Source organism: Sinocyclocheilus grahami, unplaced genomic scaffold (assembly GCF_001515645.1).
Source record: "Sinocyclocheilus grahami isolate Dianchi unplaced genomic scaffold, SAMN03320097.WGS_v1.1 scaffold1123.1, whole genome shotgun sequence".
NCBI lineage: Eukaryota > Metazoa > Chordata > Actinopteri > Cypriniformes > Cyprinidae > Sinocyclocheilus > Sinocyclocheilus grahami.
In genome coordinates this window covers 382374-398484 of record NW_015506302.1, presented here as the reverse complement: position 1 = coordinate 398484, position 16111 = coordinate 382374, and the positions used below count along the sequence as shown (strand labels likewise).

At 38.1% G+C, this 16111-nt stretch overlaps 1 protein-coding gene across 1 annotated transcript in view; it reads left to right on the top strand.

Moving 5' to 3' along the window:
- Positions 1 to 16111, top strand: part of LOC107567034 (F-box only protein 41-like) — a 57486-nt gene that overhangs the window by 9491 nt on the left and 31884 nt on the right. The window contains exon 2 of the mRNA XM_016252625.1: positions 7963 to 8949. Coding sequence (XP_016108111.1) covers positions 8231 to 8949 — 719 coding nt within the window. The 5' untranslated portion in view covers positions 7963 to 8230. The remainder of the gene's footprint in view (positions 1 to 7962; positions 8950 to 16111) is intronic.

The window sequence follows — 16111 nt, the reverse complement described above, 5'->3', positions numbered from 1 at the left end:
GGGCTAGAGTGAGGAACGGCCGGCGGATTCGATGAAGGAGCGTCCGGCGGACTTGTGGCAAGCACATGTGATGACCCCGGGCTGGACTCTGCTTCGTCCACGGTGAAAGCCGATCCGGCGATCGACGGTGCGAAGTTTATGTATTTCCTCAGCGATCAGCTCCAGGCATGACGAAGTGGATATCGTCCTCTTTTGGAAGGCCAACCAAAGTAGTTTCGCTTTCACAACGAAACACAGCGCCTTCACGACATGGTGGTGGCGGCGGCAGCAACAACAATACTACAGCGTGAATAAAAGTTACGCCGCCTTTCTTTGCGTGAACATTTGGGTGGCATTATGCAAATCTTCCCACATCGCGATGTAGACATGTGGGGGCATGTTAGAACGAGCCGTTTTAGGTAGGCGTGGTTGACTCTTAACTTTTATAAAGAATATCTCTTTGGATTTGAGACTTTAGTCTTTGCAACTTTACAGATCTTCTTTATGCACCAAGAGCTTGTAACACTCCAAAGAGAAAGGAAAAATTTAAATCACATCATATGACTAGAGATCGACCGATATATCGATTTCCCGATATTTAAGCATTTTACCATAATCGGATATCGGTTTTGTAATATCAGATTCACCGATAAACGCCGTCATCTTGTGGGCATTTTGAGAATTGCGCGCAGGATCGCCATTGCAGCGCATCTGAGGGGAGACAAGACAACAACAATGGCGTGCAGGTACTTGATATAGTTGCTATAGTTAGTCAACTTTATTTAACCTAACAGCCATTTATGCACAAATTAGATGCATTATATAAATGCCTGATATGTAGTTTATGCAGCTTGGCTCTAAGAAATAGAGACCAACTCACGGAGTCACATAAGATAATCCGTCAAGTCCTGTAAAAGCGCTGAATTGAATTCTCTCTCTGTTCTCTATGCTCATCGTTAGTCTCGTGAAGTCGGAGTCACGTAGATAATCCATCAAGATCCTCTCCCAATAAAGACGTAACATTGCATGAGTTAAATAATACAGCCATGAATGAGTGCATGTTGGAAATAAAAGCGCTGAATTTAATTCTCTCTCTGTTGTATATTTGCTCATCATTAGTCTCGCGAAGCCGCTTTTGTATTGCTGTTCACTCACCTTGATTGATGTGGTTGATGCTCAGGAAATGCTCCAGCACGGCCACCGCATGTAACTTTTAACAAGATTCACTTGTTTAAAACACCCTAAATTGTATTAACATTTACTATATAACCATTATTTTGCTAATAAACATCTAAATAAATACAACTCTATGGAAATTAATTATTTATTATCTCCGCGAGCGATCGCAGTTTGAGTATAGTTCTGTGTAACTGCATAGATAAACCGCGCTGTCAGCAGGCATTTCATAATCTAGAAGGACAAAAACATTATTAATAATTTTGATATAACATTCCAGTTGAGAAATGCAATAAAATAAGATTTTTTTGTTTGTTATATTCAAATATTCCAGAGAATATTATTCAGTGAATTAACATTATCCAGTGAATTATTCTTGACTCTGTAGCTATTAAACAGCTTATAAACCTACTAAAACTGAAATAAATATCGGTTCTGCATATCGGTTATCGGGCACATAAACATGCAAATAATTGGTATCGGTTATGAAATATCAATATCGGTCGATCACTACATATGACCTCTTTAACCGCTAAATAACTGATGTTAAAATCTATACTTTTTCATCTGTACTATATTTTGTCTATAATTTATTAAATGAAAAGAAAAAATAAGCACTAAAAATTTTAATCAGTTATTTAAAATGCTACAATTGAATTTAGTAATCAAAACATCAGGGGTGTGACGAGATCTCGTGGCACGAGATCTCGCAAGATCCGATGTGTCTCGCGAGAACGTGACGATATCCTAGTGCAGACCTTTCAGATATACAGTGGGTACGGAAAGTATTCAGACCCCCTTAAATTTTTCACTCTACTAAATACTGAGCAAAGGGTCTGAATACTTAGGACCATGTGATATTTCAGATTTTCTTTTTTAATAAATCTGCATAAATGTCAACAATTCTGTGTTTTTCTGTCAATATGGGGTGCTGTGTGTACATTAATGAGGAAAAAAAATTAACTTAAATGATTTTAGCAAATGGCTGCAATATAACAAAGAGTGAAAAATTTAAGGGGGTCTGAATACTTTCCGTACCCACTGTATTTGCATTACACTGGCTTGTTCACAAGTGGTGGTATGTAAGATATTTTATGTCACATCAGGCAAGTGGCCGCATAATAAGCGGGAAAATTACGCAGTGTAGTCTTTATCATAAAAACAGAATTCACAGTTTAACCCTGAATGTCACAGAATTTGTGAACTTTTGAATTAATTAATCAAAAGTAGGTCATTACACTTAAATCAAATCACGATATGGACTAGTATCTGTAAATATTAAGCCGCAAAAGTCGATTTAAATATGAATCCTGCATGTTCTGCCTGTCTCTGTTAATGAATGGCGCAGACGAGCGGTTTCATTTACTACACACATGCTGAAGCGAGCCTGACACTCGCGGTGATTTCAGCGTCTGCCGTCTCACTAAATGAGGAGGTAAACACATGAACAACATCTCCAGAACTGCTCTGAGAGTCACTTCATGAGCATTTTAGCATTTGATTTGAGTAAAACTAGCGTCATATCTCATACACAGAACTGTAAAGGTATTCACAGCAACCCGTCAAAATAAAAGTACGGTTTGATTTGAAGACAATGTGCCTATAACTATTTTTCTGTAGAATGTACATAGCCTACTACTACTACTACTACTAAAATGAAACAAACATAATTTTTTAAAGGAATAATCACACAAAACATTTCTTCCATGTTTTAATTTTAATAGTAAATCCCCTTTGTTTGCCAAAAAAATGGCAAACAAAGCCATTGCTTAATTTTGCTTAATAATTAAAAATTATTAATTGCTTAATTTTCAATCATTAAAAGATAAATGATCAATTAAATTAATATTTTATGCCTTCATTTGATAACCAGAAAAAATTTTAAATACACAACACAGAATTTCTGAGGGAAAAACAATTCATAAGGCTACTTAAAAAAAAAAAAAAAAAAAGAATAAATAAAGGTGTTTTATGCATTAAAATAATTAGACATGCTAAAACACAGAATTTGGTAACAATAAATAATATGGTTAGAAAAAATAAAACATTTCATAGGGCCCTAAACATAATTTTTGTTAAACTTTTAATAAATTGATGTGAAAATTTATAAGTTTCATGATTTTAATTAATTAGACATGCTTTTTAATTAATACAATTTAATTTAACTATTAAAAAGGAGTCGAGAAAAATTAAAATGAAAAAAACAAACGGAATTTGGAAAAAAATACAACGGAATTTTGGAAAAAATAAAACGGATTTCATAGGGCCCTAACTATCCCTCAGCCTTGGCAACCACTGCTTTATTCTTTTAAATTGATACATTAATTGTGTTTATTATATATATATTTTATTAAAGTGGAAATCAGTTTACTAAATAATGTAAACTTGACTGACTGCTTCACTTCCACTTTAAAGGGATATTTATGTTGTTGTTTATTATTTATTTTTATTTATATTATTTATAATTTTTGTGTAATTACTTGCCTGTCAGTTGAGTTTGTGGCAAAACATTTTGCAGTGTTTACATGTTGTTTATTACTTTATAAAATTTATTAAAATAGATGTTTAATTTCTTAAAGTACAAGTTGATTTCAAAATGCACCTACTTTTTTGCATTTTGTGTTTTTCAGTTGAATAAAAGACTAAGTTTCACTATATATTTCATCATTGAGAATTTCTTTAAAAAAGTCTAAAAATCTCGTCTCGTCTCGTTCTCGTGAACCCAGTCTTGTGTCTCGTCTCGTGGGATAAGTGTCTCGTCATACCCCAACAAAACATTATAATGTGCCATTTGAAAAAATGTAGATTTGTTAAATATTACATTTAACAGTATTATTATTATTATCATTTTTAAAGATTACCTTTAAAGGGATCATTCACCCAAAAATGAAAATTCTGTCATCATTTACACTATTTTTACACCGGACGCGAGTGGCGCAAGCAACGCAACAAAAGACAATAGAACCCATTTCAATCAGTGATGCTGTCAACACTGGATGCGGCGCAGTGCGATGCGACACGTCAAATCCCCAACAGTAAACTAATGCCTCGCTCGATTTATGACATACTGACACAAAGTTTAAATGATTTGCAACAAGTGTAGACAGACTTTAGCTGTTGCAGCGCGGCATGACACGACAACTGTCACGTCTGATGTAGACACAATGTTACTCTCACTCAAGTTGTTCCAGCCCTGTATGAGTTCTTCTGTTAAACACAAAAGAAGAAATGAAGAATGTTGGTAACTAAACAGTTGCTGTTAGCCATTGACTTCTATAGTATGGGTACAAAAAATACTATGGAAGTCGATGGCTATCAGCAACTGTTTGTTTACCATCTTCTTTTGTGTTCAACAGAAGAAAGAAACTCATAGAGGTTTGGAACGACTTGATGGTGAGTAAATGATGTCAGAATTAAAATTTTTGGGTGAACAATCCCTTTAATTGAGCATTAGATGATGGCGAGTCTCTTTGGAAATAGTTAGATGAACTCTCATGCCACGTGACCTACTACCAATAATTTCACACAATAGGTGCCTCCTTTGCAGTTTTAAGCTTCTGAGAGATTGTTCCTTGAACTATTGCCAAACATTACATTGAGTAATCACCTTGTAGTGTGGCATGTTGAAAGATATACTTACTTGATAGAGGCCTGGACAAAATATGTTCATTTCCATTAGTGCATAGATATTCAGCTAAATCGGCGCCATTCAAGTTCATTCTCAGTTCTTTAGAGGCTGAAACCACTCACAGAGATTAGTCGACAAAATCTTTTACTTCTCAACTTGTGCTTTAGTGTTTTAATCATTATTGTACACTTTCATTCCCTTCCATGATGCTAGTTCATGCATGTGGAAAGTGGAAAGTTGTTAGAATTGACAAAATGAATGATTTTCAGTTGGTGCAGATTTCAGGAACAGAGATTTATATTTAACCCATGGATTTATTATATATTTGCAACATACTGCAGTGCACAAATACAGATAAGTGCTTCCAGTGAGCTGATATCAGCTTTTATGTTCGTCAGCTTGCAAGCAAAGCATGTCTACACATCATGTGCTCACTGGGTTTGCTAAACATCAGAATCAGAAAGCTTTATTGGCCAAAGCTCAAATAGAAAAAAATTGACATTTTTGTGACAGAATATTCCAGTACTGGCAAAATCGAACCGAAATCGGGATGCACAATATTAGTAGTCATATTATTGGTCCATAAATGTGACTTTTGAATGTCATCTGTATTGTTCCTATAAGTAAAATAGACCAGTGTATTTAAAAGGGTCATATTATGTGATTTCAAGTTTTCCTTTCTCTTTGGAGTGCTACAAGCTGTTTGTGCATAGATAAGATCCCTAAAGTTGCAAAGACTAAAGGCTCAAATCCAAAGAGACATTCTTTATTAAAGTTAAGACTAGTCCACGCCCTCCTAAAACGCCTCATTTAAACACGCTCCCACATGTCTACGTCACTGTGTGGGAAGATTTGCATAACACCGACCCAAATGTTCACGCAAAGAAAGAAGGTGTAACTTTGATTCTCGCTGTAGTATTGTTGTTGCTGCCGCCGCCATGTCTTGCAGACGCTGTGTGTTTCATTGTGAAAGCGAAACAACTTTGTTTAGCCTTCCAAAAGAGGACACAACTAGACATCAGTGGTTAAGTTGTATATACAACACTGTTCCAGAACAGATCAAACCAAATATTCAGATGTGTGCAGCGCATTTTACGGAGGACAAGGACTGTTTCCTGGGAGAGTAGCCTACAATGCCGGTGTTCTGACAAATAATGCTGACTCACAGCCTGTAAGTACGTTTTCATATTTAAAGAATTTGCCACTGACTATTCAAACGCCAGTTTTGAGCAGTGTAGAGCAGTGCTAGTTGTTTGTCATTTCTCCGATCACAAATGCAGACATGGTTTTATGATTACGCGGCGCGGCGCGATGCAACGCAACACAACACAACACGTAAAAAGACATTATAAGTCATTATAATCAGTGACTTATACTGTTATGTCCCCACTGGATGCTACAAATACCTCGTTTGTAATGGGTTTTATTGGTTTTGTCTCATTACGCTGGGACACGGCATCCAGTGTTGCCAACTAATTTTCAGGTGAAGTTGCTAAAGGAAGGTCGATTTGTTGCTAAATGACGTTGTGATATCATTGCGTGATGAAGTCATTACTTAATCACGATGCAAAATTGTGTCACTACATAAAAAATATATATATATATATTTATGTTAATTTAGATTTGATACATAATGCATAATATAATGTTAAAATATAAATAACCATTTTTATATACAACATTGAATTATTGAACACTTACACATTTTTGAACGATTACAAGTTTTTTTCATTAGCTAGTAAGCTAGTAAAACTACACATTCTGAACAATTATAGTTTTAAGCAGTGTATTAGTAGTCAGTATGCTACACTCTAAGAAAAGAATTCACAGGTTTTTACCTGCATTTTAAATTACGCATTGTATTTTGTGTTTCGGGTTACAACGGATGATGGATAATGGGTAATGTCCTGGAAAATGACTAGTACCTTTTACATTTTTCTAGATATTTTTCTTACAGTGTACTAACTGATCAACAATCACAGGTACAAGCTATTAACGAGGTGTATCTTAAATGAACAATTATTAAATTATTATTATTATTATCAAATTGAACAATTGCAAATAGCAGTAACTTAATTCAAGTGATGTGTGTACTGCTAGGCATCTTTGGTTTCCTCATTTTGTGAAATTTAGATGGAAAATGTGTGCCTTTTTATTGTTTGAGCCACTTATCAAAAGTTGCTAAAAGTAGCCAAATAAAATATTTTTGTAGCTAAAATTTAGCTAAATTTAGCAACAAAATTGCTAAGTTGGCAACACTGACGGCATCACAGTATGGTAAGGGGTGTAAAATTTCCGTCACACGCTTGAGGAATTCGGCCAATCACAACACACTGGATAGCTGGCCGATCAGAGCACACCTCGCATTTCAGACCGGTGAGCTTTGTAAAAATCGATGCGTTTCAGAAAGGCGGGGCATAGAGGAGAAACAATAATGTACAGTATGTGGAAAATAATGTGTTTTTTAAACCTTAAACTGCATAAACACATTTCATTACACAAAATAATGTTATTTTTTAGCAACGTCATATGACCCCTTTAAATTTATAAATTAGAGCCAAATGATAATGGACCCAACATTATTTCTGTTTGGGCTACATATTGTTAATATACCTTTCAAACCTTACAATTTTCCATAACAATGCATATTCAAGCAATAACTTTTAATTACTATAAATATAAACAATAAAGTACACTCACATAAAGCAATATATACTAAATAGCAAATTTCAAAGAAGTCTTAAAACGTCTTAAATTCATTCATTTAACAGCTGCTGAGCGAGTGATGGTACATTTGACATCTTTCTCTCTTCAGACCACCATAATCCATTTTTCTTTTACCTGGATTTTGTTTTTCTTTCACCACTGGAGCAAATAGTTCTACAAAAATTCTAACGGCTAAGGTTTCATAAATAGGGGTTTACCCTGCTATAGTTTATTTAAAGCCAGAAATGTAAAAACGGTCAATTTGGTTCATTTGTATATATCTGTTGAGCAGGGTGATTTTATGTCTTTGCATAGAAGCCGATAGAAGTGATGAGCCAGTCTGAAAATATTTTCGGAAGGTCTTGAAAATAGTATTAAAAAGTAATAAATCAGAAATGCTGATACCTGCAGATACCCTGTACTGTATGCATTAATATTTGTTCATTTTGTGTGCCTTTTCTCTCTTTTAATAGGACAAAAGTTTTGGACTGTGAGGAAAATGATTAAGTGCCAGAAATAGGCCTAACAGCAGTCAAGACCTTATTGAAGAACTAAATCAAGAACTTGTGACTCAGAAGGAGCATGTGTGGTGATCCCCTGTTCCTTGCTCAACCCGTAGCAAACCCAGCGCGTCTGAGATGAGTGGTCCTCTTTGGTGCCCGGCCGCTGTCCCTGCCTGCTCTTGGCAGCGCTTGGTGGCGTGAGCAGATTGCTCCATCCTGGCATCCACGGGAGCGTGGAATGGCCTCTTTGGACCTGCCATACCGTTGTCCTCGTTGTGGGGAAAACAAGCGCTTTCGAAGTCTGTCCTCTCTGCGCGCCCATCTGGAGTACAACCACACCTATGAGACCCTGTATGTGCTGTCCAAGTCCAACAGCGTATGCGATGCCGCTGCGCTGCTCCCCCTAGTGGCCGACGGAGCCCTCTCTGCCAAATCCTGTTTTCCGTACCGCGAACTGCCCTGCTCTGGAGAAGAGCTTGAGCTTGCGCCTTCGTCTACTGCTTGCTACCTGCCCAATGTGGAGTTTCCTCTGGGCGAGATCTTGGTGAAGACAGCCATGAGCTCCGGCGATGCCTTGTCCTCCACAGGGAACAATGCGGTGGCAGTGGCCGCTAATGTGGCTGCTAGTGCGGTGGAGGCAGCTTATGAAGAGGGTCTGGCTCGGTTGAAAGCTCGAGCATTTGAGAGGCTCGAGCTAGACGAGAGGCTCGAGAAGTTGTCGGAGGAGGTGGAGCAGAAGATCGCGGCGCGTGTTGGCCGTCTGCAGACGGAGCTGGAGAGGAAAAGCTTGGAGCTGGAAAAGGCAAAGCTGGAGAGCGAGAGGCTCAGTCAGGAGAAGCAAGACCTGGAGGACAAGGCCACAGAGCTTTCGCGGCAAGTGGACGTGTCTGTGGAAATGCTGGCCAGCCTTAAGCAGGATCTGGTTAACAAGGAGCAGGAGCTCTCACACAAACAACAGTAAGTTACAGGCGACCCACCTTGTTGCATGACCAATCCCTTAGAATGAGGAGAAAGTGGCTTTTGATTGAAGAAATAATGAAAAATGTTCTTGACTGCTTGGACCTTGCTGTTTTTGCTTAAATGCTTGATTCACTCTAGGGCTCTCCAACACAAGTTGCTTTGTGGAGCAAGCAGGGCTTTCACAAAAGAAGAAAGGTTAAATTAGTTTTCGACAGCTCCACGGGTTAGCCTCATTTAGACAAGGCAATTGAGCAAGACAGTTAACAAACCAGCGACTGTAGCATCTCTGTAGTATGTCTCCAGTAAGATTTAATCTGCTCTGTTGCAGGCTTTTCATGTTCATGGTTGTTTCAGTTTAGTGTGCTTTATTGGCGTGACAAACGTTTGTACATTTGTATAGCTTAGCTGGATGCTGGTCATCATTTACGCACTCTCATGGCGTTTCAAAACATACATTATTTTGCGGAACACAAAGGAAATTATTTTGAGAGTTGAGTTATTGGTCACCAAAACTGTCTTTCAACATTCTTCAAAATATCTTCTTTTGTGTTCTGCAGAAAAAAGTTATAAAGGTTTGTCATGAGGGTGCGCAAACGATGGCAGAATTTTACATTTTTGATGGACTATCCCTTAATACTGTTTCCTGAAGGCTTGTGCTCCTGTGATCTGCAGATGTTTTTACTGCCTTTGCCTAAGAGTTGATGAACTACCCTACACCATACGGGCCATTGCCTTTAATTGCCAGTGTCTTTCACCAGTCCACTCTACAGTTATAATGGCAATGACACCAACTTCCTTGCTGTACTCCTCTGTAGCAGCTCCTGCTGAAAGTCACAAATATGTGTTCATGTTATCATGGTAAGATTCACTGCCACCCTGAGAGAAAGTGATAAATTGAGTCCATTAGATAACTTGTATTTCAGTGGGTTTCATTTGATGTTATGAGCTCATAACTTTGATTTCTAAGCAGTGTGAAAGCATGAAATATTATATTTTAAAGGTTGCATATCACCAAGCCTTTTCAATCCCAATTTATGGTTACAAAGGCTTTTCAGTTTTGCAACATCTGATTTCCTTTCTGACCAAAAGCCAGGAAATTGCAAATGACTGATTTCAGATAGTATTAAAGTATAAAATTCTAACAATATTGAGTATAAAAGCTTTCAAATGGTATTTTGGCTGTCAAGAATGAATTGGGGAAAAAAGGTAGAAAAATACTGTAAAATGATTCTTTGTTAAAGTCATTCAAATAAAATATCACCTCTCCCAAAATGATTTTCATTTGATATACTGCATATAGAAGTCGAAAAGAGAGGGGCAATTGAGCTTTTCGAGTGGTCTGAGTATAGAGACTCATATGCTGTGGGATATTCTCAGCAGGACTCCATCTTAAATATACACCCGCTGTGATTGATCTGTAGCTGCCTGTGGATTAGAGTTTTCTTGAGAAACCGGTCACGCACTGCTGGCAGGTAGAAAGAAAGAGGCCTCATTTCTCTTTTACCTCTCTCACCTCTCTGTTTTTTGACCCTCAATACCTTCCTCCATTCTCTCTTTTTATTCCCTCTCACAGTCACCTCGATCTTGTTAGCGTCTCATATCCCATCTGATCTCTGATTCTCCTCTGCAGACTCTGGCTCCTTCTCTCAATTGCTGATTTGTGCTTAATTTGCCTATCATGTGTGTCTCCTCTGGAGCTTTCAAGCTAAACACAAATCTTCAGACTATTCTAACTTGGTGTGCTACAGTATATAAAGTATACAGTATACAGTATATGAACTGATCACATTTACTGACTTGTATCTTCAAGGCTTTTAAAAACATTCTTAAACTTTCTAGCCAGACCTGCTTTGTTAGCAACAACTGCCTTGTTGTGGCATAGCAATTTTTGCATACTTCAAATTAACTAATGATCATCCTTAAATTCATTACTTGCTCATTTGAGCCACAATGTCCTGTTTAGCAATTTTAAATGTGAATAGATAGATTCAGTGTCCATGGCTGCCATTGTTATGCAAACTTAGGTTTGTGGATCATGATTAATTCATCTTTCTTGCAGTCAGAGTACCTCTGATGTGTGAATTACAGATTGATATACTATGTGTGTGTGTGTTTAGTATTCGGTTCATAAGAGGGCTTATATAATAACCTCTCTGCATTTGCATACAAATATCTGCTAATGTTCACTTTCTGCTGTCTCTGTCTTTCTCTGTGACTTATCCTGTCGTACCAATGTTGAAATTTACAGGACAGGCACAGTTTGAGGACATGAGCTTGTTGGCATAGAATAGTAGTGATGCCTCGAAAATTTAGCAACTGATATTGGTTCTGAAACCAAAAACTCATGTTTTTAAAATTCTATGAAATTTCATTTTTCATATTGCTCAATCATTGTTCAAATGCGGTCAGATGTCATTAAAACAGCTTGTAAACATCATGTCATGTAATGTTACATTTACCTCAGGAAAGCCATTCAATGTCCATAAACTCGCTAGTTAGCTAGAAAAAAAAAGAACTCTAGAGGAGCATTTTGCTAAAATATATACACTATATTACATACACATATTTTTACTGAACCTGTTGATGTTATTTAATGTGTTTTTGAAATGTGTTATTAAACTTTCAGCTAAATGAAAACTTGGTTTCGGTACATTAAAAATGATTTCTGGTGCATCACTAGTCTAGACATCTCTTTGTACATTTTGTAACAAGCAGATAAATAAGTCTGCTATTTGTATGAGGGTCAGCTGTGTGACTCATAGCATGTACATCTCTGAGGTGTGTACTAAAGCAATTTAGTCAAGCTAATAATCTGTAATACTTCCAAGCATTCCAAGAGCCCCATTTTACCCTCCTCTAATTTTATCTTATTAACCACTCTTGTTTCTTCTGTTACTTGCATCTAATTATCATTCATATTTTCTGGAGACTGTGTGTTGCTTACAGCGTTACACGATCAATTACTAATCTGAATACAGTGTGTCACTGATTAGCCCTCTGCTGCTATTTTTATGTGCACTTGAAATAATTGTCACTGCGTTAGTGCAGGGGAAAGTTAAATATCAGATGTTAGAATTCTATTTCCAGGCAACGTCTTTGTTTCTCATCTGTCCATGTCTGATGCCCTGATGACAGCGGCCTTCAGCTCATCTGCATTTTTTGGTCTCTTGTTTCTCATTTTCCTCTTGACAATACCCCATCGATTCTCTATGGGGTTCAGGTCTGGTTAGTTTGCTGGCCAGTCAAGCACACCAACACCATGGTCATTTAACCAACTTTTGGTAGTGTGGGCAGGTGCCAAATCCTGCTGGAAAATGAAATCAGCATCTTCAAAAAGCTGGTCAGCAGAAGGAAGCATGAAGTGCTCCAAAATTTCTTGGTAAACGGGTGCAGTGACGTTGGTTTTCAAAAAACACAATGGACCAACACCAGCAGATGACGTTGCACCCCAAATCATCACAGAGTGTGGAAACTTAACACGGGACTTCAAGCAACTTGGGCTATGAGCTTCTCCACCCTTCCTCCAGACTCTAGGACCTTGGTTTCCAAATGAAATACAAAACTTGCTCTCATCTGAAAAGAGGACTTTGGCCCACTGGGCAACAGTCCAGTTCTTCTTCTCCTTAGCCCAGGTAAGACGCCTCTGACGTTGTCTGTGGTTCAGGAGTGGCTTAACAAGAGGAATACGACAACTGTAGCCAAATTCCTTGACGCGTCTGTGTGTGGTGGCTCTTGATGCCTTGACCCCAGCCTCAGTCCATTCCTTGTGAAGTTCACTCAAATTCTTGAATCGATTTTGCTTGACAATCCTCATAAGGCTGCGGTTCTCTCGGTTGGTTGTGTATCTTTTTTTTTACACACTTTTCCCTTCCACTCAGCTTTCTGTTAACATGCTTGGATACAGCACTCTGTGAACAGCCAGCTTCTTGGCAATGAATGTTTGTGGCTTACCCTCCTTGTGAAGGGTGTCAATGATTGTCTTCTGGACAGCTGTCAGATCAGCAGTCTTCCCCATGATTGTGTAGCCTAGTGGACCAAACTGTGAGACCGTTTTGAAGGCTCAGGAAACCTTTGCAAGTGTTTTGAGTTGATTAGCTGATTGGCATGTCACCATATTCTAATTTGTTGAGATAGTGAATTGGTGGGTTTTTGTTAAATGTGAGCCAAAATCATCACAATTAAAAGAACCAAAGACTTAAACTACTTCAGTCTGTGTGCATTGAATTTATTTAATACACGAGTTTCACAATTTGAGTTGAATTACTGAAATAAATTAACTTTTCCATGACATTCTAATTTATTGAGATACACCTGTAATACCTGATTGGTATTAAGTGAGGTTGTCTAGATCATGTAGGTATTTTGTATTATTATTTTTTGATAATTTATCAGTGGTGAAAAAAATGCAGATGTAGATTTGCACATTATATCTGTACTCATTTTATTTCATACTGTATTGCATAACTAATATTCCAGAACATATTGTATTAGTCATCTGACCTTATGTGAATGAAATATCATTCTTTAAATCTGAATTAAATGGCTTATTAAATTTAAGTAACTCCCGGTGCACTGTTCATACATTCTTTGTTGTAGCAATAAAAAGCATTATTGTCAGACGTATCTGACAGCCAACCAATAGTTGTTCCCATGGAAAGCAGTCTGGAAAAAGTCTCAGGTTATGCATGTAACCATGGCTCCCTGAGAATAGGGCTTGGGACGCTGCAGCCCCTAGCGGGCACTATGGGGAATGCCTCCGGCATAACCGGTGTCTGAAACATGAGTCTAAACATGATAATGAACTTGACATTGGTAGGTGGCAGCCAATGACGTCACAACTGGTGCGGTTGAGAGTATAAAAGTACACCTGTGAAATACGTCATCCACATCTTGTCTGAAGGAGAAGTACGCAGGAATGCCTGAAGCATGGCAAAGGGAATATTCCCTATTCTCAGGGAACCATGGTTACATGTGTAACCTGAGACGTTCCCCTTCGAATGGGAATTTGCACTGCATACCCTAGAGGACGCTATGGGGCGCTAACGGTATACCCACCCATGCTGAAGGAATGAGTGCCTTATTGGCTGAGCTAAGTCAAAGACTCAAAGGAGTCCTCACCCCTGCACCACCAATGCGATCATAGACCGGAGCTTCTCAAGAACGGAGGCCTCAACAGGAGAGAAGAAGCCTAACTACATTCTTATTCAGGCCAGCATCCAAGGAGGCTCACAGAACACTCCGAGCTAACTGGCCCACGAAGCTCTGCAGAGTGATAGGGCCTAAATATGCCACCTCTTAAATGAGAGGTGACCTAGCAAGACTCCACAGCCAAGGAGGCTCCCAGAGAGCCTAACAACTTAGCATACTACCCTACCGCCTAGCCGAGCTCTAGGAGAGGAATCCTCAGTATGAATGACTCTCCAAATCGAGAGAAGAGCTAACAACGCCCCACGGTCAGTATATCTTGTAAGGAGGCTCACAAGGAGCCTACTACTCACCATTACTCTTTTTTTGAGTGGAGCTCTGGGGAGCGGAGGCCTCAACAAGATTATGGTGCTCTTACCATAAACAGATTTTAGAGAAGGCACGAAATGCATTTCAGCATGAAGACACTCAAAAACTAGAGGAGGCCTAACTATGCCCCACGCTCAGGACATCTTATAAAGAGGTTCACAGAGAGCCTACTACTCAGATGCTGTCCTAGCAGAGCTCTGGCGAGCAGAGGCCTCAATGTAGATAACTCTCTGTAGCAAGAGGGGGCCGAGCTCTAGCAACGGAGGCCTCAGCATGACGACTCTCTAAAATGAGAGGAGGCCTAACTACGCCCCATGCTCAGGACATCTTGTAAGGGGGCTCACAGAGAGCCTACAACTCACAGATGCTGTCCTTGCGGAGCTCTGCACTGGTGTCTTGCAAGGTTGAGCAGCACCATCATAGAATTCAGTCCCCCAGACTTTGTTCCTGAAGTAAAAATCCTGTTAATTTTCTCTATATGAGAATTGATTTTAAACAATAACCTCTAAAGACACACCTGCAGTGAGCTACGAGGTTGTTAATCAATGGTATATTATTTTGTTGAAGCCATCAGCCAGTATTATTTCAATTTTTTTTTTATTTTTTATATTCTTGTTAAATAGTGGAATTCCTGGTGAAAACTACATTACCAATGATTCTGCATAGGAATCTCCAAATCAAAAAAAATATTTATTTTATGCATAATATAAATATTTTGCAATAAACAAAATGTATTTTGTTTAAATAAAATATTTCTATTTATAATCAGCATATTTAAATCTATAGTTTATATTATTGTTTTTAATTTGATTGTCCTTTTTTTTTCTTTTTTTCTCCCTCCTCATTAAAGCAGTTAAGTACACTGTCTTGTGGTTTTGTGTCTGAATTTCAAATACGTTTTTGCTTTTTGGAACCACTTGAACTCAAAAATAGTGACGCTTGACATCATACTTAACCGGACAGACTTATTTGGCACTTGATTGGAAATTACAGAAAATCACAAATGTACAGAAATGCTTAGAAAGCTAACTGGCTATAGCTTACATACCTTAGGGCTAACTTATTATTCTATTTTTCTAGCATATCTTAATATAAATGTTAATGTCTACCAACAAAAACATCTCCTGTTCTTTGATAACCACTGCTACAAATGCATAACTGGATTTTATTTTACATTAATACAACCAGCTCTCATGAAAACAGCATTTGTTTTTGATCAGGCATTACAAACGTCTACTTCTTGGAGTATCTTTCTGAACACCAGCAACATCATATCTGAGCAGTTTTAATCCGTTGCTTTTAGATAAGGGCAGTGTGGAAGTAAGCAGGCACACAGGTTATCACACACTTTGTCAGTCTCTCTGTACACTGTGTTCTCAGCGCTACATTCAGACTGAGATCCGTCATACATTCCAGTTGAACCTTGAGGTGTGACCTCGAGTTGAGATATTAATAAATAGTTATTTGTTCTTGGTTATAAAGAGGTTGCGTGCTTGGGAATGTGTATGTTTGTGCTCATTAGAAAAGGGTGAGTTTATTAGGAGACACAAGCGAGAGCACTTTTAAACAGCCATACACTCTTAAAAATAAAGGTGCTTCAAAAGGTTCTTCAAGCGATGTCATAGAAGAACCATTTTTGGTTCCA